A 25,300-nucleotide genomic window follows, 5' to 3' on the forward strand; every position below is an offset into this window, starting at 1 on the left:
CCTCCTTCCTTCAGCCCATTTCCTAATTCCTGGTGCTTCAAATGGAGCTGTTTTTTCTCACTGTGAAGCGCAGCATGAACTGTGGCAAACCCCGCATGAGGAAACACTGGTCAACAAGATTCCAAATCATCCATGAATTATTTCATGTAATTGAGGAATATGAGAATAAATCAGATTGTACCAACAGGTGATTGCAATATTAAATTTTCTATTTTAAAAGGAAAACTCTTCAACCTGGGTCTCTGAAATAGAAAAACAGTCTTGTAATGTTTTTAAAGAGGTGGAGACACTCTCTCCATACAAAGGGCAGAGTGTCCTTGCCCTGCTGTAAATGTTTTAGCAGCTGTGGAAACTTTCAACAAAATTTACTTCCAGCAACTGAAAGCGATGTGCGAAAACTGGGCTTTTCATCGTGGAGACTGAGTACTTACTAAAGAAAGGAAGACTTGGAGGCACAGCCTGGAGCTCTGTGGCTCCTTCTCACAGCTCTGCCTGTAAACTCTAATGTGGTTTTCCATCCCCCGCCACACACCACTGCACCTCTTAAGAAATCATGTATCCTGATTTCGAACTCTTTACACGACAGGATGAAGTATGGTGAGGGAATCCAGGTATGCATCCCACCTCTTTCCCCCTAAAGCGTGGGGAAGTGATCCAGTAAGCAAATATGGGCATCCTCCCAGAATCTCTGGGGGTTAAAGCTCCACATGCTGGAGAGTGGGAGGAAGCCTTCATCTACCGTCCTCTTCCTCACTGTGCTGCAGATTCCTCCTGAGACACCTCGAGTGCTTCCCCTTCAAACTGTACATTCACAAATGCACCCAGCAGTTCTGCACTAGTCTATTAGAGATATAGCAAAAGAAACTCAGGCCATAGGAACCAAAAATCGGCCCAAAGGAGCTAATTCTTTTCTCCTTCTAGGCTAGATAAAATCCCTGTCGATTTCATTTAAAAATTCTGGGTATAACAAGTATGCATGACTGCATCTGATAGGAAATGTTTCATTTGATCAAGTGCCCAATGTGGAAGTGCTGCATGTAGTGCTCGGTTTTATGAGAGCTTTAAGAATTTACAGCAGTTAGCTTTTCTTTATGATACAGTGTATTAATAATTCCGATTCAAAGGAAGATTTCCCGATGACATTATTTCATTTGACAAAGGAAGCAGTCACATATTGATGAGGATAGAAAGTTTAAGACACATACATTTTATAAGTAAGTTTTCAAGTGTTCAATTCCATTCACCATGGGTTGACTGTGCACCTACTATGCGTAAAGCATGAATTTATCTTGTAAGTGCCATTTGGACTTGGTCTGGAGCTTCTGTCCTCAGATATCTGCACTTGTAATTGTGGAGGCCTGTTTTCACTGCCAAGTCTCCCTCAAACCTCAGGTTTAGGCTGGTTCCCTAACTTACAAAAAATGTACTTTTTGGGGAAAGCAATTAATTACCTACTGAGGAGCCTGTTTACAATGAGGGTTCAGACACATTAGTCATTCAGAAAACATGTGAAGCTTGAGTTGCATCACTTTATGTCACAAAATGAACATCACTTGATTGGTGACAGAATAGAATAAAAGGTATGTACTTTCCCCCTCTATTTGTGGGCAAAACAAAATCATACATGCAGAGTTATTTCTCTTAAATATCTGGCAAGGCATATGATTGATTGTTAGGAATTTTTCAACTTAGTTAAAAAAAAATTTAGCCAAATGTTAAAGCATGGAAAATGTTGGTGTAGGCAAAGCAAATATCCTGATAAAGCTTTGAAATCACCCCAGCACACAGACATGTTGAAATCTTACCATTAGGTTGTCATGCAGTCTGTTCCCTGCAGCGAGCAATAGCTTTAACCCTTCAGTGCTGCTGCTGAATTTTCATGTTTGGGGAGAGGGCTGAAGCTTGGTTCGGGAATAAGCTTTCCCTTGGGTGATGAGGGTCGGCTTATGGGAGAGAACTCAAGTTCCACTTGTGTATGTGTATCTGATCTCAGAAAAATACACCTACACATTCTACAGTCAGTTGTCCTCCAGAAGGAGAGGTGTCTAACGAGTGCCTGGTGATTTGTGTGGACTCTGTTTAAGAGACTGTGTAACTTCAGGGTGTGTCCCATAGATCTTTCTCTTCCTCCTGAGAATTTGCTACTTCTGAATGAACTTCTTAATGGCACATCTTTTAGATGACACAATCTCGGCATCCCCAAGGGTTTGCTTTCTAAGAGAACTGCCCTTGGGGTGAGATGGCTATTTTCTGGGTTGCCTTTGCAGTGTTTCTTAGAGAAGCCCTCACTGAAAGGGTTAAGGTATGTTACTGCAGCAGTTATCAGCAGACCAGCCATCTACCTTTGGTACTTACAGGAATTTTATGGCTCTTGATCATATTATCAAATTCTTCATTAATTTTTTTGTATTTTTCTTCAGTGCGTGGGGTGAGTGCATAAGAGGAGTCGGGATCGGGGCTTTCACAGCCTTTGTTTTCTTTCTTGTTCAAGGCCTGCCAGGTTCAGAGAAATATCAAGAGTAAAAAAAAGGAAGGGTGTTTTGAGTACTTACACACAATCTTTGCCTGCTGATCATTAGATCAAGATCTTCGTTAATTTTCCTGTACTTGTCCTCAGACTCAGGGCTGTGACCTACTGAATCGTCTGCATCAGGATCTGGGCTGTCACAGCCATTAAGGCCCTTCTTTCTCAACGTCTGAAATACATAATTTGGAAAGTTCAAACCTAGACACAGGTTGTAAAAGACATGCAGGGGTGTTACAGAAGTTTAAGCTATTCAGTATCTTAGGTTATTACATGTACTATATTACATGAGGGTAAAGAAATCGTATTGAGAAATAGTGAGTCATTTCAACAGTATGTTCATTACTACTTAAGAAAAAAGTATAAGGGAAATATTCCCTCTGCAACCAAATTCAGTCAGTGAACAAAGATGGTAGGAGGGCTGAAGTTTCATGACTTAGAATTCATATGTGCTTCCAGTATCTAGTGAGAGGCAATGAAAGAAAAATACAAGTGGCAAATTGCAACAGTATTTTCCCACAGAAAAATTAGAAGTTAGGACATTACACAATGATTTCGGAAAATGTGATCACGACAAAAGCAGAAATGGTAGAAACAGATCTCTAGCTTGAGTTTAACATAATGGTTGGCACTAACAGTTTCCCGCCACCCCCTCTGCATATGTACTTGACGGCAAAGGTGGTAAGAGAACCTAGCATGCGTCTGCATGAAGCAGCCATTAACAGTGTTCAGACATTCTTTTTCTCATATTATCTTCCGTCATGTTTTATCACAAAAGATCAGATATAGTTCCTTGTGCTATTATAATATGAGAAAAAGAATGTATATATATATGTATGACTGGGTCACTTTGCTGTACAGCAGAAATTGACACAACATTGTACATCAACTATACTTTAATTAAAAAAATAAAAAAAGATTAAAAAAAAGAATGTTCAGACACTGTGATCATAAGGAGAATCACCTTTGTTTAGTCTGATTAGAGTTCTATAAATACGAAAATCTGTGCTGAAATTGATTAATACTGAGAAATTACCTGCCTAAACATAGGCTGAAAGAAAAGTCGCAACAGCTGAATTTAGGGCTTAACCATCATGAACTGAGTAAGGAAGGCAAAGAATACTGAAAAGAAGTAACCAAGTCAGTAACTACCAAACTAGCAGAAGTTCCTCCTGGTTTCAGCTGAGGATGATGACCCTGAGACTGCCTCCTAACACATGAAAGTGAAAAGTCAGTGTCTTATCTTGAACCTGCTATCTGGTCTAGTTTCAGCTGTCACAGAAGGATAAATACTCATGCAACACTGTAACAGGAGTCCTGGGCTTTACTTTCTTTCTTTCCCTTTTTTAAAACTGATGGTTGTCAACGTAATTGCACATGATCCGATCTACAGAGATAATGTTATGTTTTTAGAGATTATAAAACTTCTGATTAATCAATCACACAGCTTGCCATGTTAATTATTAATAGACTAGCAACATTTCTAAATTTTCCTGGTACTACCCAATCGTTTATAAAGAGCTGTGTACCTAAGTGTCTCTCATTAATGGAAAGTACAGCAGAGCTCATCTTTATTAAAGACCGAATTCACACACAAATAAAGCCAAAGCTGTGACGTCAAGCTAAGGAATTCAAAGCTGAGCTAACACTCCATCTTTAATTCATACAATTGGGGAAAATAAATAAAACAACATGAATTAAAAGGGGGTGTCAGTCTTAAAAATTAAGCTCCTTGGCCCTTACCAATGTGTAACAAATGTAACACTACTTAAGATTAGTTTCTGAGGCACTGAAAATTTTTACCTAAAATCAAACTGAGAGCCATTTCGAATACATCTTTGATACACTGTGGCTCTGTAAATATTTATTAGTGTTATAGTGATATAATATAACAAATAAACATATGGTTACAGCTTATTATGTGGTAAAATGTTTGAATATTAAAATGAATATTTTGACATAAGATGATAAAATATACATTTACAATCTTGGGGAATTTATAATTGGTGGGGCCACCTGTCCTATCATAAATCAACAGCTATCATTTTCATCCACAATAAATACTCCTAGAGAGTTCCAATAATAATGCTATAAAGGATGTCACAATACATTAGAATAAAATAATTTTATTTGCTAACTTAATTTCCTATGTTTTAAACTCTATTGTTAGCATTAGCTCAGTCACAAGAACATTCTTGCTGGTGATGACTGTTTACTATTATGATGTGTTCCTGCTTTGATCTCCACATATCCTTGAGCTTTTAGGAATAATTTCTGAGTGTCTTGCATCACAGTCCACAATTTTTCATAAAAATTCACTCATGTCGGAAAAAACATGTAAGGCTAATAAAATAGTCTGATATTTTTTCAAAATTTATCTACTGATATTTTTGTAAGGCGTTTTAAGACTATTCTTATATAAACCCCTAATTTAACGTCTTATATAACACTGACTTATAATCTTATCTAGACAGCAGATTTTTCAATGTGCAACCCGGATCTTTTATACAATATATCTTCTTGTGAAAACTATAGTTGTTTTGATGTGCAGATTGTTGACAACAGAACGCAAGGGTTAGGAGAGGCCTATCAACTGTCATTACAATCCATCTGGCACGTACATGTGCGCTAAATATTCTTACGAAGTTCTCAGCGATAGATATTGTGTTTGATTTAGAAAAATTCAAACATCAATTACACTTTATTGAAGATTTCCACAAATGTTAACTCATTATCTCTCACAAATCTTCCATGAGGATTTTAGGGAACCCTTATGTCGGGTATCAAGCCAGAATGGCTCTCACCGCAGCCCAAGCCTCCTGCCAGGGCACAGAGGGGCCAACCTGCCTGGCTCTGCCCGCACTCTTGGGAGTGTGACTTGAGGGCGGTGGACTAGATATCTCCCACTCACATGCAACTACAGCATGTGGACTGAGCACAAATAAATTAGGTAGAATTTTAAAAAATTAGGCTGTGGGAAAATTTTAAGTATAAAAACATGGCTAAAATATTGATACTTCTTAGACATCAAATTTTAGACCTAGTGGGAATGCTTGTTGCTCAATAAAACACTTCTCAGTTTACAGATTAAAAAGTCAATCATGTGGTTGCCAAGAGGGAGGGGAAGGGGCTGGGAGGGACTGGGAGTTTGGTGTTAGCAGATGCAAACTATTTTGGATTTGGAATGGATGAGCAATGAGATTCTGCTGTATAGCCCAGGGAACTATGTCTGATCAATTGTGATGAAACATGATGGAGAATAATGTGAAAAAAAGAAAAGAATATATATATGTGTGTGTGTGTATGTATGTATGTACGTATGTATATGTATGTAGGTAGGTAGGTATAACTGGGTCACTTTGCTGTACGGCAGAAATTAACAGAACATTGTAAATCAAGTATAATAAAACAAAGTTTTAAAAAGTCAATTAGATCCTTAGCTCCTTTATACCTGAAGAATTATATAAACTATTAAGTAAACAAAGCAGTGGCATGAAGTCACAAAGGAAATGGCAGTGATGGGAATAAGAGGGAAACAGTGGCTCATTTTCTCCCACTAAATTCTTCTTGTATCACACTATATCATCATAAAATGAACACCACCAGTATTTAAGTAGTGAAATATCTCTACCATTTAAAGACACTTATAGTTTTAAGCTAAATTGTGTTATTTTAAAAAAGAGCATTTTGAGATATACAAACACAAAACCCAAGAGCATATTAATATTGAATTCAAAGTTCCCATAATCACATAACCAGAACATTGAAAAAATTGTTCAAAAATATTATTCTCAGCTGAGAGCTTGTAGAACACATTTCTGCCAAGAACAAATGATTATAGTGGAATTATAAAGCTCTGAAAATGGAAGTAATGGCACCAACTTTACCACAGTTTGAATGTGGACCTATAAGAGTAGTCTTATCTTTATTATATTAAAAATCTACAGCTGTTTAATGATGGCAAAAGAATTACTATTAGATTTGGCCAAGTCTGTCTTTATCACAGTAATAAATAGTTGATATTAACTAAAGGGATTAATAAATGGAAAAATAAGCATTATTCCTCGAGGCTTTTTTTCCTAGTAAAATCAAAGTCTCTGTTGCTGGCTTTTGAAAGCTTCTCTGATCTTTTATAAATGTTATTGGTCAGGTAATGTAGGCACTTAAATCATTATTCTTGGGAGTTCCCGTCGTGGCGCAGTGGTTAACGAATCCGACTGGGAACCATGAGGTTGCGGGTTCGGTCCCTGCCCTTGCTAAGTGGGTTGGCGATCCGGCGTTGCCGTGAGCTGTGGTGTAGGTTGCAGACGCGGCTCGGATCCCGCGTTGCTGTGGCTCTGGCGTAGGCTGGTGGCTGCAGCTCCGATTCAACCCCTAGCCTGGGAACCTCCATATGCCGCGGGAGCGGCCCAAGAAATAGCAACAATAGCAACAACAACAACAACAGACAAAAAAGACAAAAGACAAAAAAAAAAAAAAAAAAAAAAAAAAAAAAAAAAAAAAAAATCATTATTCTTTTACAGGGGTTAGAAGTCCTGGATGTATATATTGTAAGTGTCTCTCAGCAGACAATGTTTTCAAAAGATTTATTCAGTGTGTCAAGATAAGGCAAGGGATCTACTGAAACCACCAGCTTCTACTGCTACGTATCTAAAGAAACTCTTTCCTCTGAGAACTCTGTAAATCTGGAGTCAGCCTTCCATGTGAGAGTGACATTTGTGGGGTGGATCAATTGATTGCAGAGGCTTCTGGGATGTTTTCACAAGGCAGCGGTTGTCATGCAGTGAGCTGAGAACAGCCGTTTCTTAGAGAAGTAATTAGATTGACAGAAGGTGACATACTCCAAACAATAAATGGGAAAAGGAGTGCAGCCAGGTATTCCAAAAACCATGTGGAATCTTCCCCCCATCCCCAGACAATGTGGACATATGGACTCTGCATTATTACATTTGTTCACTGGGAAAACTTGAAATACATATAAACTGATGATGATAGGTGACAGGTGCTTCAGAAATTCTAATGAAATAGATGTACGGAACAGATTCTATGTCATTACTGAAAGGAATATAAATGAAAAAGAATGCCACATGGAGCTCTCATTTCTTGTCTTAGGCATTATGTTATCAACTAGAAAAATCCCTTCTGTATACAATGGTTAAGACTGGTTTTCCCTTCCTAATTATCTCTTGTTAGCAGGCAAGAAATAACTAAATTACTGCCCCTTTTCAAATATGAAATTACGTATTTTATGTTAATGCTATTTAAGTAAACGCGACCTTCTTTCAGAGACCCACTATCACAGATTAAAAGCTTCCAATCCCTCAATTTCTTTCCATGTCTTTAGTTTTAGTCCTCAAGAATGTGTATTTTCATCATCTTTCTTTTTCTGTGCCTCTGTATTTTACAGCAGAAATTTCAAATCCCCTTGTGACAAATCCCAAAATAGTCTTATTAATTTTGTTAAAATTCAAATAATCACCCTTTCTTGCAGAGCTAGCATTGCCCTTACTTCAGAGAGTTGATGTGTCAAGAACACATGTGGGAATTGTTACTATTAGTTGCCTTAATGTCCTGTTCACACAAAAGCCAAGAAAAAAAAAAAAAAAAGACATCAACTTAGAAGAGGTAGCTTCCTTTCCTCTGATACTAAATCATTTCTGGGCTTGTCTATCACAGCTTTATGAAGATAAGTGTCTGCTGAATAATCTTTAGAAAGTAGTGAATCTACACAGGCACAGGAGGTGCACTGAAATGGAGACTGTCTGTAAATGAAGTTTCTGAGCTTCATAAATACCCTCCCACGGTGGTAGTGCTGCTGCTCAGGACACTGCTGCTTCCAGGCCCTTCAGCATCTGTGGAGTGGCCACCCTAAGGACTGTGCTCAATGACTGACTTCATTTAAAATACATTCAGCAAATAATTATTGAGAACCTCTTATAGCCCAGATACTGTTTTGTGTACTTGTTTTTTTAGAGAAGCAGGCAATACAAATTCAACCAAAAAGCTCTGAACTGACCTATAATATTGTGTGTTTTTGGTGATTTCCAGCACAGATTACTTAGGCTATGGGAAGAATCAGGTTCCAAGAAATTCCACCATAGGTTTTAATAATCAAAACTGTAAGACTGTCTGTACTCTCTCTCCCTGTTTCATAGTTCTTCTTTGTTCTTAATATAGAAATGAAAAGGCACATTAAAATACTGTGAATTTAGTACAATCAGTAGGTAGACTTTAATTAGACAAGCAAATCATAGCTAGCATAGTGTATAAAAAATTAAATTTTACTCAAAATCATCCATTTGTGGTGAAAATTTTAATAAGAAGTTTAAAATATAAACCCTAACAACACTACATTTCTCTAGGTATGAATGCACATCCTAACCAGACAGTAACTCCTACTGGGGACAGGCCGAGAAGAGCTGGAGGGTTTTACTGCTTTTGTTTTTATTCTTTTCCTCCAAAGATAATATTAATATTGGACTGAATTTTTTTTCAGTGAATGATATTTCATCTTTAGATAATGGAAACAGAAACTCTGATTAAAGATGTGAAAGCTTTTAACATATAGAACAGAAAGAAATATCCACCCACTCCCCCTAATGGCCACAAATTATTTCATATATTCAGAGGGTGACAGTTCCTTGAACTACTGATACTCCAAAGCTGGAAGAGACCACCAAAGACCACCTGGCCCTTCCTCACACCTTTCAGGAAGGAAGATAATGGCGCATAAGCACCAGCCTTTCAAACCCCTTGTCCTTGCTCAAGCTGGGTTCTCTTACTGGGAGGACCCCAACGGTGTCTGTTCCCTGGATGCAGACAGGCCCCCAAGGCAGAGTTGACACAGCATTTCCTCTCTGATTCCCAGGGCTAAAATGAATCTCTCCCTCATTCATGCAATCACTTATTGTATATATTTTCTTTTAGAGCCTTTATCACAAATTATTATTTATATGTCTGTCTCCATTGCTGAATCCTTGATTGGTAATAAAAGCACCTTCCTTTATTCACTTTTGAAGTTTCAATATAGAGCAGAACACAGGTGCTCAATAAATGCTTGCTGAATGAACAGAACACACATTTCCACTTCAATTAACTCATCAAGTTTTCATGACAGAACAGGACAGAGGCTATTTGGCTGGTTGGAGGTGAAGACAGTAGTGGGATCTAGGCCTCTTGACACATATTTATTAAGTACTACTATGTCAGGTATTGTCTGTGGTCTTCTGGATGCAAGGATGCTTTTTATGAATATATGATTAAGATAATTTGTTTACATATCTTTCTTCCCCTAAGTGAGCTCCTGGAGGTTGGGGATTGTTTACTAGTTATCTTGTATCATCAGAACTTAGCACAGGGCCTTCCATGTGGTAGAAACTTCATAAATGTTTGCAGCATAAATGACAGACTGAAGGACGGATGAAGAGAACAGGAAAAAAATGCTTAGATGCTTTCTCTCACTAGGGAGAAAGTGTAGTTTGAGCCTAAGACTTGCAGGTGCAGTTTCTCTTTCCATGTTTTAAATTATTATTTCACACTGTTAAAACTCGGTTATTACTTCAGCCTTTTAAAGTAGCTGTTATAAATTGACTATTTTCTTAAATGTACCATTTTTAACTTAGAAAGCAATGCAGTATAGGCATAATTTGTACCAGGAATGAAACTGATTATAAGTCAGGAGATTTACATCATTAAATACATAAAAACTGGCATAGTGGTCTACATGTGGAATGTCAGAAAAACTGAGCATTTGTGAAATCTTTAAGAAAAAAAACACAAGCATATAATCTTAGTGATGAAACAGATAGCAGGAAAAAGGGGGACAGAAATCTGCGTGGAAGGAGAAAAAAAGAGTGGAATTTTAGGCAGCATGTATATGCTTAGAAAAAGAAAAGCAAAAACCTTAAATAAAAGAACACAAGGAAACTTTTGGGAATGTGAGTCAGATACTATAAATTTGAAATGAGTATGTTTCAAAATTCTTGAGCAAAGTTCATCTTTTTTTCCCATTTCTTGGATGCTGCTCTCCTGTTCCACTGTTCTCGCAGGCCTTGACATTGGTCTTATTCCGGGCTAACCTTAGCCTGGAGGATTCATGGAAAATCAGGGTGATTCTAGGGCCAATCAGATGATTCAGGGTTCCTCAGGATAGGTCAGTGGTTTAGCGTTTTTATTGAGGTTTCTTCCACCACACCTCTTTTGGAACCTGGTCAAGGCAAGCCTAGAGTGGGACTGAGCTGGGGAAGTTTGCCATTAAATGTTTCCTGACATTCTGAATCCAGGAGAGATCTGAAGTGAAATACAAAACAGGGAACATTTTAATATGCAGTGATTGAAATGCATACTAAAAAAATACGCAGTTAATCCTAATAGTCTCTGTAAAGCAAGCTAAGAAAATAAAGGCTGGAAAACAAACTAAAAAGCTGAAATACAAAAGATGAAATTGTAGATGAGTTTGAAAAACGGATAATGTTAGTGATTTCTTTTCTTTTTTTGGCTGTGCCTGTGGCATGTGGAAGTTCCCCAGGCCAGGGATCCAACCCAGGTCACAACAGCAACCCAAGTCACTGCAGTGACAATGCCAGATCCTTAACTAACTATGCCACAAGAGAACTCCAGTGATTTCTTAAATAAGGAAGACAAAGATAAGCAGAACTATAAATTAAACAAAGGGTGAGAAAGAGAGGAAAGAAGTAAATCCACAAAGATCCAGAAGCAGGATTTTTTAAAGTATAAAGTATGGATGTGTACCTTCATCTACTAACCATTTCAGACAATGGCATTTTAATTGCAAATAAATTACAGGGACAAAAAAGCAGATATTGGGGTCACTGACTGTTCAAAATAATACGTTGAATTGTCTTTTTTTTTTTTTTTTTTCCCTTTTTATCTTTTTGTTTGTGCCCGTAGCATGTAGAGGTTCTGGGGCCAGGGACCAAATCCATACCACAGTAGCTACCTGAGCCACTGCGGTGACAATGCTGAATCCTTAACCCACTGTGCCACCAGGGGAACTCATGAAGTATCTTTTAATAACTATTGATGATTTATTTTAACAAAAGAAGATGTATATTTTACCTCGAGTAATGAAAGTAAAGTCAAATCTTTATTTTTGTTTCCCTGTAGGCTCTCAGCTAGTTGTAAACGCCTCTTTACTCAAGTCAGGCCAGCCTGACTAGTCATTTGAATGGGAGTAGCCTTCACTGCCTTATTTATCAGTCAGCCCAGGATTATGCTTAGTCACCATACTTCCTCATTTCTGCAGGATTCCCATGATCTCTCCTACATCATTTATTTGCCCGTGTATATTTTCAATTCCAACCTCTCCTTTCATCTATTCCCCTCCCACCTTTCCTTTCCTAGCAAACATCACAACCTAGCTGTTCAAGCTAGAGACCCAGAAACCACCCTAGACTCAACCATCTCTTGACTCAACTATCATTGTTTTTTTTTTTTTTACTTGGCCTGCCATCCTTAATCTGTATGACCCCTGACCCTCACTTTCCAGTCAATCTTTCTTCCTTCTTTTGGCAGGGTCTTATTAAAATAAAAATCTAACTCTTTCACTGTTTTCCTTATCAACCATGGTGGCTATCAATAGCCTCACCCACCAGTTTCCACAGCAAGCCCTCTGTCTGCCTTGCTGGCCAGCCTAGCCCTATTTCCTGTCTTCTCCCAAAACTCTGGGTTTTGCCAAGAAGGAACTCCTCACCATTTCCCAAGTCAGATAGGTCCTTTAATTACACTGTTTTGATATGTGTCATTCATTCCTGTCTGGAATATTCTTGTTTATTCCTTCTCTTTGCTACCCAGGCCACAGTCATCCTGGGACATCTATTACCTAAGGCATCACTTGCTCTGTGAAGCTTTTTCCCAACTCTCCTGGGCACTTAGAGATTTCCTTCACTGTGCCCCTAGAATCTTTAACTTAAAAAAAATAGTATGTGGTATTTTATATAGTAATTTATCTTTTAACAGGTCTGCTTCCCCACTAAATAGTGAGTTCTATTAGGGTTGGGTATTTCTGGCACCTAACAGAGGGTCTGATTAATATATGTGGGCTCAATATACGTTCTCAGTAGTTGTTCATCGGATGACTGAATAAGCAAACAAACCTTGACAGTCATACTTTCTAACAGTGACAGACTAATTGAAATGAGTTGGGTGGGCTCCTAAGGTGACAGAACTATTTATTTGTTTTAATAAGATCAGTAAGTCAAAATTCAAGGCACATAAGTCCTGGTAGGTTAAAGCAATCTCTGCAATTACCTCATGACTGGGGCATAGGATAGCCCTGTGGGGAGCAGAGAATACTGTATACAGGGCAAAAGGGTTGGTTTTCTTTGTGCTTATAATTGCTGAGTCTTGGGCAGCACAGGCTGATCCTTTCTATGCTCTTGAGTCTTTTGGGGCTAACAGAGCTCTAAGTTACCAGCAGGAGGACATAAACACACTGAGAACCAAAATAATGCAAGAAGTGCCTTATGCATTCTCTTCTCTGTTTCTAGGTTTTCCCTCAGAAAAGAGGACTTTACCTTTGATGTAATTTTATGAATCTTTGTTAGTTGGGATCTGTAATTTATCACTAGCTTATCAGAAAAGCAGTGTACCCAGAGCATTTGGTAAGGCAACACAAAATAAAAAGATTGGAGGTTGACAACAGATTAACTTGAGGCATGACAATTTTGATCACACCTGAGAAACCAAACCTCACTTCTGAGACAGCCAGGCACTCCCAGATGAAGGTTAAGTTGTTTCCTTTCCTAACACCTCTCTCCCACTGTGGATCTCTGCCAGGGTGAAGAGAAGTAATACACTCCAAGGGGCTTTACTGGCCCTCTCACTCTCTCCTGGGTGGGCCTTTGATCCCATGGGGAAACACTCTTTTTGCCATTCATTCTCATTGTTGTAGTTTCCATCTCTTAGGTCACAGGCCAGCCCAACAATAACAGACTTCAATCTGAGATATCACTAAAAAATCCTTTACCATTTTTTTTTTCCTATTTCTCAATTTACCAAATGGTGGGAGAGAGATTTTTAAGGACCAATTCTGGATTGTGAACACTGATTTTAGTTAGGGTATCTTCACCATCTTCTCCTTTTTTTTTTTTTTTTTTTTTTTTTGTCTTTTTGCCATTTTTTGGGCCATTCCCGCTGCATATGGAGGTTCCCAGGCTAGGGGTTGAATCGGAGCTGTAGCCGCCCGGCCTACGCCAGAGCCACAGCAATGCAGGATCCTAGCCGCATCTGCGACCTACACCACAGCTCATGGCAATGCCGGATCCTTAACCCACTGAGCAAGGCCAGGGATCGAACCTGCAACCTCATGGTTCCTAGTTGGATTCGTTAACCACTGTGCCACGACGGGAACTCTCACCATTTTCTCCTTGATACCTGACATTTACACTTTTTTTTCTCATTGATTTCTCTCTCCAACAAACCAGCATGTTCTCCAATGAGTGGCAATAAGCCATTCTCCACTTAAACTTCTCAACAGAAAAGTTCTGATTTTGGTTATTCTAGTGTCTGGACAGTAGAGATGGGAAAGAGCCTTTAAACTCTACCTGCCCAGTTGGTACACTCTGTTGAAGACAAGCCTAAGAACTAATTCTGAGGGTTTTGCCTGGGTCTGTGGTGTGCCATCCAAGAGACTGGTACTGACAATTGTGTTAGCAGATGCTCAATACCCACACTGCTCTGATGTGTCAAAAGGAGGTATCAGGACTGAAGAGCATTGCTGGGACTGTGTGAGAACAATATGTGAGTCACAGCTACTGTGGCTGCCAGAGGAGAGAAGAGTCTCAATGTGTTAGAACAAACCTCCGTGAGAGCAGAAACCTTTCTTTTTTCACTTCTGTATCCACAGCAACTTGAATGTGCCCAGCACATGGATGACACCCAATAACTACTGTTGTTGTTAATAAAGAAATAATGGAATCCAAGGCTGCAGTGTCAGAGGTTTTTATTTAAAATGGAATCACAATGGGATCTGAAAACACACAGGGAGCAGTTGCTAGGTCTGTACTCAAGGTGTAGGCTGCTTTCACCCCACCAACCACTGTCTCTAACCCCACACATCAATTTACATGATAAAAGAAAAGAATCACATGGACTAGAGAGTTAATGGAATTAGTATGTCTTTCTTTTGTGCTTCCCCAGAACTCTGTGATTAACATTTCTTTTATAATGTTGCTCTCTGTATTCTTGTTTTTATTTCATTTTCTAGATTAAAGGATTTCTATAGACAGGAATTGTCTCTTGAGAGCTTTCTATCCTTGGCAACTAGTGCAGTATCTGACAGCAGAAAGTTGCAAGAACTTGGTTAACTCTTCTGAATGGATGTCACAACAGAGAATATCCTTAAGGAGAGACCAATGGTATGTAACAAGGAGGCTCAAGATTAAGCAAGAGTTAGTGGGGATCTAAGCTTTTCCTTCCCTTTGACTCGGAACCTTCTTTCTCTCCTTTCAACAGTAGCATCTGCTAGGTCTGTCAAAGGCTAGCAACCTTGGTCTCTAGCCTTACTCTTATGACCTGCTTCTTTCCATGTAGATTCCCCTGAGACTTGGTTAATGCAGTGTTAATATTTTCTTTTTATTGGCTGGTATATTGGAAAACTTTCTGCTTAACAGAAAGTGTCCAAAGTATAATGGATGGGATGGTCACTGGTCACCTGGCCAGTTAAAACAGTAGGTGGAAGGACATCACGGGACTCTTGTCCGTCTTGGTATGTAGATGGAAAAGCAGAACTACTCCCAAGAGAACAAAAGGCCAGCATTGCAGGCTGGGAGTCAAGATCCAGGGAAGAAAGGCTCCTTATAGGCTCCAAGTGTTGTCTTGGAAGTAGAGGTTACTGTATTGGATATTAGGGTTTACAGGATGTTGTCAATTGGTCAGGGGACAAATCTCTACCCACAATCACATTAGGGATTGATAAAGTCCCTCAGACCAATTCTGCAGAAGGCATAGCAGCACATGCCTCTGCCTTTCTTTACTGCAAGTAAGTTTTTTGGTTTACACTTCTTATCTCTTTTGCCACATTAAAAACTACTTGTGGGGAAGGAAAGCATCTAATCTATTTATCTTTTAGAGTTGTTATGCCATTACCATAAACCTAACCTGTGGAGTGGTCATAAGTGGTGGATTTTATATTCAGTTTGGGCAGGTGTCGAATGGAAGAACATTTGTTAGAACTGTACTTTCAGTAATCAAGGAGCTTCAGGTAAATAAAAGGTGCTTTAAAATAAAATCGCTTCAAAATCCTCAGGCAGTTGCTCAGTTCTAGCCATTTTAAGGCTTTTGTTGTATTTATAAAACACATTGATACTATTCTAGTCTCTGTTTTTGTTTGTTTGTTTTTTGGTTGCACCCGTGGCAGGAGAAAATTCCTAAAGGAGAGGTCAAACTCACACCACAGCAGTGGCAACTATGCATCCTTAACCTGCTGTGCCTTCCGGGAACTCCTCCAATCACTGTCTTTACTTAACTGCCTGCCCTGCCTGCCCATCCTGGTTGTTCCCTTTGTAGGACCATTGTGTGCCTGCCTCAGGGTCCACACAATACTGGGCTCCCAGAGGGCAGGGCAGTGCCTTTTACCTGGGAATCCTTAGGACAATGCAGAGCACTAGCCATCAAGAATTTCATAAATGAATATGAACTTTGAGTTCATTAATCAAAGGGCCTCTATTTGCTTTCCTAACAATGTAATTATTTCCAGATGGTACCAGAAATATAGCCAGAGTATCTACTATGACAGACATCAAAAGTGGCAGTAGCATTTCAGAACCCTAATTTACTCAGCTTTCCACAGGGACATGCTTTCTCGGCTCACTTGTTACTGGGGGTTGCTGTCTTCTGGGTTCACAAGGCAGTTCTTGCTATTTTACAGTACTGATAGGAAGGGTCCTTCTTCATCAGTGTATAGACGATTATGAACTGAAGGTAATGATTAGAAATAAATAGACCATAGGCCATCTACAAAGTGGATTCTGAAAATACTTAGTATCCATACCATTATGACAAACTGGGATCTTTCCTTCTGGATTAAATATTTACAAATAAAATATAATTTATAAGAAATGTTTTTAGAAAGCCTAGTATTATCACTATCAAGTGCTTCCCAAGGCCTATAGAGCCTTCTACCTTATTATTTTATATGCAAGTTAAAATTTCCATAAATTTATGTCTCCAAATTAAATGACCTAATAATCGAAATCAAACTCCTTTCAATTTTCTTTCCATAGGGTACGAATGTTATCGATACATGAATCTGTGGCCTCAGAACCTTAGACCATTTGTAGCTCGTAAAATCACATTTCCCATGATGTCATAAGTTATACTGATAAGGAACACTCTTCGGTTTTGTATTCAGCCACCACAGATGTCATACGATGTTACGAAAGCTATAGAGCATTGAGAAACGAAAACTGGAAAGGCATGGGGAGGAAATATTTAAGGGAGGTGATGACAAGAAGTAGAGAGAGAAAGAGAGGATAAATAGATGACAGAAAGTAGACAGAAATTGGGAGAAGAGGGAGGGGGAGGGAAGGAAAAAGAGTAAGGGAGACAAGCTGAAGGTGTTGTGAAAGAGAGAGGGAAAAAATAAGCCAGTGAGTGCTTCCAGTGATCGTGTGGTATGTAAGCCGGTCTCTCCTGGCATAAGTGCTTAGCACTTTATGATCTAACATAAAGCTTTAACCACAGGCCTTCAGCAATTTTGCTCATCCTAAGACCCACCCCTGGCAGCAGCTCAGCACCTGTTGTCCAACTCAGGGAGGCCAAGTGGCAGCTGCCAGCCCCACAAACCACTCTCTCTCCACTGGCCCCACACAGCCTTCTCTGGCGAGCCTCTGTGGCCTTGGGCTCCAGGCCTCCATGGCAGTAGTAGCTGCCTGCTTTTATAGTCAGGATGACTTTAGTAATTTCAGGCATTATCACTGGAAATGTACTGTAACCTGATTTTTAAGTTTGGCATTTCAATTTCTACAACTTATGAATTCTGTGATTTTCTAAGTTCAGTGGTAAACTCAGATTTTTCATTTGCGCTCTAATTTCTTCCATATTATTCATTAGGTAATTACAAAAACAACATTTCCTCTTCTATGGCAAGCAGAGGAAATTAAACCAGTCTTCCCGCACTATCAAAATATTAATTTTCCCCTTAGTTGAATCTGTTCCTCAGCAATAACACCTACCATTTATCGAGCATTTACCCTGGGCCAGGGACTGGGCCTCTAGCTTTGCATGGATCTTTTAAAAATCCTCACAGCCACTCCTCCACTATGATTATCATTCTACAGATGAAGACAAAGAGCTGCAAAGCGGTTCAAGACCTTGATGAAGTTTACAAAGCTCGTCAGTAGTAGAACCACATTAACCAACTTATGTATAAGCTCCAGAGTTCACTCTCTTAGCTACCTCACTTTCTGTCTCTGCAAATTTGGCCCATTTTAAAGACTACATAAATTATGTATATGTTTTCTTTGAACACTGACTCTCAGACAAAATGTGTTAAATGTTTGACAAATTTTACTTTTCCATAAGGGATATATTTGTAATTGAATTAACTTCTGATGAATGATCTTATCTAAAATGTTTTCCTTATTGTTTTATTGTAACATCCACTGAAGAGAAGGGAAGGCCCCTTCACTAATATTTTGGATGCAGCTACATAGTTAAAATGATGGGGAGGTTGTTGAAAACCTAAGGAAGGAAAGGTTGTTTAATTTTTTCCACCCCTACATTTTTAAGACTAGGAAGGAAGTCCTCTGCAATAACATTTGGGCTGTATCTATCTTGATAAAATAAATTGTAGGTTTGTTGCAATTATTAAAACAATAGCTGCAAAATTTTTAAGTCTTTGTTCCTAAGGAAAAAAGGATGCTTTACATTTTTTGGCACTTATATTCTTTTTTTTTTTTAATTCTTTAGATTCACAATCTAACTGTTCAGCTATTCATTTCAATTGCTGGAATAGATAAGTGATGCAGAGACTGCTCTGAAGTGACTTTTTTTTTTTTTTTTTTTTTTTTTTTTTGCTGGGTTTGAGGGGTGAAATTTGGGGAAAATAGAAGAAATGTATACTTTTATGAAGATACTATTGTTTCTCTCTGGGCAAAGCTATAGGACTAAGGAGAAATATGCATTATAAAAATTCTTCTTTTAAAACTGGGTACATAAACTCTTTTCTTTCATTTTCAAAATGATACTGATAACACTGTGTTACTTTATAGGCCAGATGGTAGGAAAAATAAAAGGAATAAGTCTAAAAGTTCCCAATTTTTTTCTAGCAATTACAGGAAGACAGAGCAAGAAGTGAGATCTTCTTAAGTGAAAATTTCCCAAAGTCCAAGGAAAAGGGAAAAATTGCAGGAGAGTTTCAAGAACCACAAGACTTGGGTTTTGCATCTTGTCAGAAAATCCACACTGTTAGTAAAAGCCTGGGGAAGGGCTGGCACAGACCTGACTCAGCAGAGAAATGCCACCCACAGTCACCGACTCTGCTTCCGCAGTGGCTTAGCTGCCCTGTTTTCTCTGGAGGATTCCCCAGCCAGGCCGACACACACAAGTCTCCCAGATGGGAAACTGGACTTTTTGAAAATCGAAATTAAACAAAGTTGTATAACATTTAAAAGAAGTTTACAATTATGATACTTGGCTTTTTAGATGGGCTTAAAGTCAATTTTCTGTTGAATAAATAATATTAACCACATATTAACCACTTAATCATTTTAAAATGCCTCAAATAGCCATCACCATCATTCTGAATTGAATTCCACTTCTTTTTAAAGTCTACTGTTAAAAGATGAGGGGAAACAGTACCATTAAAAGAGGAAGCAAAACATGGTACAAAGTCTCTTTCCATGAGGTAAGGTACACAAGTGAGTAATGTCAGAGGAATCCAACCTATACTGAAATGAGGTGTGAAAGTCAAAGCAGGTGGCTGGGAGAAGTTAGAACCCCTCATCCCAACTTACTACATTACTTTATTGCTAAAGCCAAAGGGACAGATAGAAATAAATGAAAGCTTTGTTGATCTGACACAGAAACAGGTACATAGAAAGATGCATGTTATATACCTGAGTTCATCTGCTATAAAGACTGCCAGTCTCATAATCTCACACGAATAGCACATATGTGTGAGTGTGTGAGTGTGTGTATGTGTATAGCATGAAAGAATTTTCAAAGGATCTTCAGAATTATTTCTAGACAGATGTGTTTCTGCATAACCATTTTATTTTTTTTAGGGCCTCACCCACGGCATACAGAGGTTCCCAGGCTAGGGGTTGAAACAAAGCTGTAACTGCCCGTCTACACCACAGTCACAGCAGTGCAGGAACTGAGCCATGTCTGTGACCTATAGCATAACTCACAGCAATGCTGGATCCTTAATCCACTGAGCCAGGCCAGGGATTGAACTCTTGTCCTCATGGACACTAGTCAGGTTCATTAACTGCTGAGCCACGATGGGAACTCCCTGCATAGCCATTTAAATCTTTTTTCCTCCATAAGGGAACATTTCACTTTTATAATTCAGACCCCACAAAAGTTAGGTTGATTTATTTTAGGGACATTTCTTCCTCTAATCAAAATATAACAAACGGCTTGCTATCATACAATTTATTACATTTTTCTCTCATAGAAATAAAATCTCTCATATTTGCAAGAACTCAATTGTGGAAAGCACTAAAATATTTCCCCTTTCTTCCACTGTTGATCAGCAAGTGCTTTGATCCTAGCAGCTAGATATCAGATGCAGAGTTCATAACCATGAATTTGTTGCACTTCCTATCGGTAAAATTAGGGCTCTGATGGTTGCCTTTCCTCAAATCACAATTCATTTTTGCTAGATCTTCAGAATGCGAAATAGGTGTGGTTTAGAAGAGGGTGGCAACAAATATCAGTGGTTCAGAAATGATATCCTTTCCTCAGTAGCAATATACATTGTGGGTATGTGATTGGAATATTTAAAACACCTGTTCACTTGGAACTAAGCCAAATATGTAATATGTTAGCGTGTGCTTGGCTCACTTCCAATCATTACTGCCATCAAAATACTGAGGGAGTTAGGGCAAAGATACAAGTTAGAAGCAATGTAAGCTCTCTTACATTTTATTGTTAACAATATTATCATACTGAACAGTGTTGGATGGCTAGTACTTTAGTGAAATCAATTGTTTTTATGTCAGAAAAGAAACTGGCAGTGTAGGGACATTCTTGTCTTAGTTTTGCTAATTACCTCCATAGTCTTAAAATCTCAATCAGACTCTCGCCTACTCTCCCTCCTCTCCTTCCCCTCTTTTCTCTTTTCACTGTGTACCTCTCTGGATAGGTAGCAGTTCAAAAGGAACACCAGGGAATAAATTCTATCCTAACTCTATTTACCAGAGTTACCCAACAGAACTTGGGCAAACCCCTCTATCTGATAGGATTCCACCTTTTTTTTTTTTTCAATTGTTTTGCCTTTACGTTAACAGAGTTACCTGTCACACCTCTTTGTTTTTTACCTTTCTCTACCTTTTGCCTAGTTTCAAAATCTGTATAGTGAAACTCTTACCTCTGAATAATTTCGTAACTTCATTACACAAGAAATAGTTATACATGTATTATACAGCAATTTACAAAATGTGCCATTTTGTTTGACTATAATCATGAAATACACTGAAGATTTCAATGTCCAAAGGTGTGAATACATGTGTGTGAGAGAGAGGAAGAAGTTAAAAATGCTGTCTAGCTTTAAACATGCAGAGGAGCAGCAGGAAAGGAAATGTCATGTTTATGGGCATGATGCTTCTAGGAAGTGCTAATGCTTATTATATATGTACATATAAAAGTTAATATAAAAGTTAATTTTTACAAAAAGACCAAAAGTGAGATGGATTATCCCTACTTTACTGCTTTTGAAGCTAAACTTCAGTGGAGGCAAAGAAACTTAAACAAGTGCATGGAGTTTATGAAAGTGGGAGAAACCAGGTTTGTCTGACCATCTAGAACTTGTGCCTGCCCCTTCTTCCACACCATGCTCTTACAATGAAAAGATTATAGATGTGAAAGTGTGAGGATAGAGTTTTTATATTTGGCAGTATTGCATGCAGAATGTTTGTGTGGTCACTGAAGGTGCGTATACTTCATTAGGAATGTCTAAATTTATTGATTTTGATTTCTTCAGTTTAATGTAGAGAAGCTTGCATGGTTTGAATACACCTGCTGAGGTCTCTATAATTTGTTCCTCTAAGATGCTACATCTGATATATCGTCTTCAGAGAAATGCATGTGCATATTATCAGTGCAAACTGAAATTACATGCATATTTCAAAAACAACTTTCCATATTATAATCTTAGATGTTCATAGGATGACATAATTGGCTAAAAATATATCAGTATAATGACAGGTTTCAGGCTTTATAGCATGTACACAATATGTTACTTATAAAATTAAAATGTTTTGGCACTTGCACATTTTACCACTACGTGCTTCTAACTAGATACGTTTTCTAGTAGAATCTCCCTCAAGAATTGGTTGTCATTATGCTATTCTACTGCTTGAGACCTCTCGGTATCATTCTCATGCCTCCCATATTGCATTCAAACATTTAGAGCACTTGATTTACCTGTTTCCTCATTTCCCTTGCTATCTTTCTAACAGCTTCTTTTGTATGTCAATCTTCTATTCTTATCAAAATAATATTTGCCATGACCTTGACCCTTTCTTCTTGTGGATCTTCACATAACTTTTCATCAATTCATAACCATCTTTCTGCACTTAACTTGTTTAAGCCTAAAAGTGACTACCTATCGTGGCCACCTTTACTGACTTTTAAAATATTCTACTTCCTTCAGTATTACTTGACTGCAAGATATCCTCATCATCACCATAAACCTTAGTTTGTGCCAGACCCTGTTCCACGCATTTGAAAATGTTCAATCACTTAAATGTCATGATAACTATGTACTATAGCTACTATTATTAACTCCCACTTACAAATGCAGAAATTAAGATGAAGAGCGCCTAAGTGACTTGCCCAGGCAGTTACAACTAGTAAGCAGTGGAGAGGGAGAAGAACTCAGGCAGCTTAGTCCTAGTTTGGGACCTGAGGCTCCCTAACATTATGCTATGCTGCCTGCCTAATATCTCATAGTGCCTGTTATGTTGTTTCCTCTGGTTGATTCACATGTATATTTTCTATCTTAGCTAGACTATAGATTTTATGAGATCACAGATCATGTTTTCCAAACTTACATCTCTCCTAGCATCACTATGAAGTTCTTTACATCCTAGGTAGTGAGTAATTATTATCAGAATAAAAACAGGTCAAAGTGGAGATAAACTTCTAAAATATACATGTTGGAAGGTTACTTTTAAATTTGGAGGTAAAAATGGAATTAAAATCTTGCATGCTTTGATTATTCACAAAATAAATCTAATGTCCTTGGTTATCACTAATGAGATGGTCATATTCATTTCTTTGCTATTGTACTTAATGGTTATCAACTATCTTTATAAGCAGTGGATGCAGAGAATAAACACACTTGTTTAAACCATCCTGCTTGTGTTATTTTGGCTTCTACTACAGATAAATAATACTATAGACATTTCAAATTCCCAATGACTAGGAGATAGTCAAATCAATAATGGCTACATAATACATAAAGAATGGATGCAAATTTTATAGCAAAGAAATTAATTATTAATTTATATCTGCTTACTGTAACAAAAATTTTGTTGTCAGCTTTTTCTGAAGTTTAACAATGCTAGGCCAAGACTGGATAAATTGTGTTTCAAAATATCACTACTTAAGGTAAAAAATGCTACTCAAACAATTATATTATTTAATGTTTATGAATGTTATACAATCTGTTTTATATATAGTAATTTGTGTTCTACTCTCTCTACATGACAGTCTAGCATAGTTATTGTAGCTTATATCACTATATATCTAGCAATATTAAAATGAATTTTTAGCAATTAAAAACAGCAATATTTTCCATATTGCAAAGGCTTTGCTGAAAAGTCAGAAGTGAATATATTATCAAAAGTAATTATTTCCAAAACTGAATTTATCCTGCACTGCATAAATGACTCAACAATGAAAATTTTGTTCAAAAAGTGTGCATATAAAAGGCTTTGTCCTGGGAATGTAGCTCTCAGTAGCTCACTATCTAGGTTGAAAATGGCTATGCAGGGTCGTATGTCCTATTTTTCCATGCCTGCAGTAAAGATACAATATGGGAATTCAGCTTGGTAATTACTAATACACCACACAGACACAATTACACCCTGTGTGAGGCATGAAGGAATCACTTGTGGTCTGCATCCGTTACAAAGAGCAGTAGGGGGCCACCGTGCAAGATGACAAAATGCTTTACAAGACGGAAGGGGACCAGAAGAGTCGATGTACACAGATACAAGGACCTTGATTCTTCTCGCAGTGATTTAAGTCTCTTTCCATCAATTATTGTTCTTTGTCTCAAGAGTCTTATCACCAGCAGCATTACAGGAACTGAACATAACAATGCTCAGACCCATATAACCCCGTGAACTGTGCTGACATTTCCACACCCTGTTGCTATGTTTGACCTGGTTATTCAGATTACTTAAGCAAAACAAAATGAAGAAAAAAAAAAAAAGCATTACCATTGCAAAACTGGCCTACGTATTTTTTTAATGGCTTACTCAGAATTCCATTTCTCTAAACTGAAAGCCATCCTACATTCGAAATGTTATTTTTCAAAGTAGTTTACACTCTATTTAAAAACTGAAAAGTGAAAATCTGCTTGGATGAAAACTATAATTGTAAAAAAGAGACTAAATATTGGTATAACAAGGGGATTATATGCTTAACACGAGAATTTTACATCTAAGGGAACCAAACTAAAATAAGTCAGCTGCTCTCTTTAGCTACAATGAGTCACAGGAATAATTTTCTTTCTGCAAAACTCTTTAAAGTTTTGAATTTAATTGCAAGCAGTAAGCGTTTTTTATTATAACAGTTTCCTCTTAATTATTACATGATGCACATTATTTTACAATACTTTCATTTAAGATGCTCTTTTAAAATACATGTTATAATTATGAATTTTTAAGACCTTAGGAAAGTTGGTTAGTGATGGCAGTTTGTCAGGTCCTGTGAAACAAAGCCTAGTCTTTCAGAAAATGTTTACAACCTATGAGAAAAAAATGTATCCTGGGGCTAAAATGTTTATTGGCACCTAGAAGTCTGAAGAGAGAGTCAGGCCTGTGGTTTTTGGAGGGCACTTTATCATCGCCCGCATTCTCAAAGGTTTCTCTGAATGAATAGAACTGGATTACTCAGCCTTCTATTCCACGCCTATTCCTCTCCATTTTCCTTGGCACGACTGAGAGCCAGGCTATTTTTAGTTAGGCAGTTTTCTATTTTTAGACAACTACCAGTTAGAAGACATTTGTTAGGAAAAAATTTAAAAACACACACACACACAAAGGGAGGAGGGAAAGAAGCTTCCCTTCACATATTGTAAAGCAGCCTTCAACCTGTAACTCCAGGCATTTCAGCTGCTTTCAATCTTGAAAAAATAAAGAAAAATTCAGAGTTCAGGGTTTTAAAAATAAACCTTCCCTCTGGCAAACAGACCAAAATACAACAAGCTGTTACTATGTGAAACAGCGACTACAAAAACAAAGAACATTCTCCAATGATTAAACTGCGAGAAAAGTTGTAGAACGATTAGGTTATAAGAATGTTACACAGGCATGTAACAATTTTCCAGACTCTGAGCCAGATGTATCATGTTTTGAA

The 25,300-nt window shown here is 38.0% G+C and overlaps 1 protein-coding gene across 49 annotated transcripts in view; it reads right to left on the bottom strand.

Moving 5' to 3' along the window:
* The window catches only part of MEF2C (myocyte enhancer factor 2C), a 174,521-nt gene that overhangs the window by 40,078 nt on the left and 109,143 nt on the right, over nucleotides 1-25,300 (bottom strand). For 34 of the 49 annotated variants that reach the window (XM_021082248.1, XM_021082251.1, XM_021082099.1 and 31 more), the window contains 1 exon segment: nucleotides 2,553-2,696. In XM_021082248.1, coding sequence (XP_020937907.1) covers nucleotides 2,553-2,696 — 144 coding nt within the window. 49 annotated transcript variants of the gene reach the window in all.

Source organism: Sus scrofa, chromosome 2, assembly GCF_000003025.6.
Source record: "Sus scrofa isolate TJ Tabasco breed Duroc chromosome 2, Sscrofa11.1, whole genome shotgun sequence".
Lineage (NCBI taxonomy): Eukaryota > Metazoa > Chordata > Mammalia > Artiodactyla > Suidae > Sus > Sus scrofa.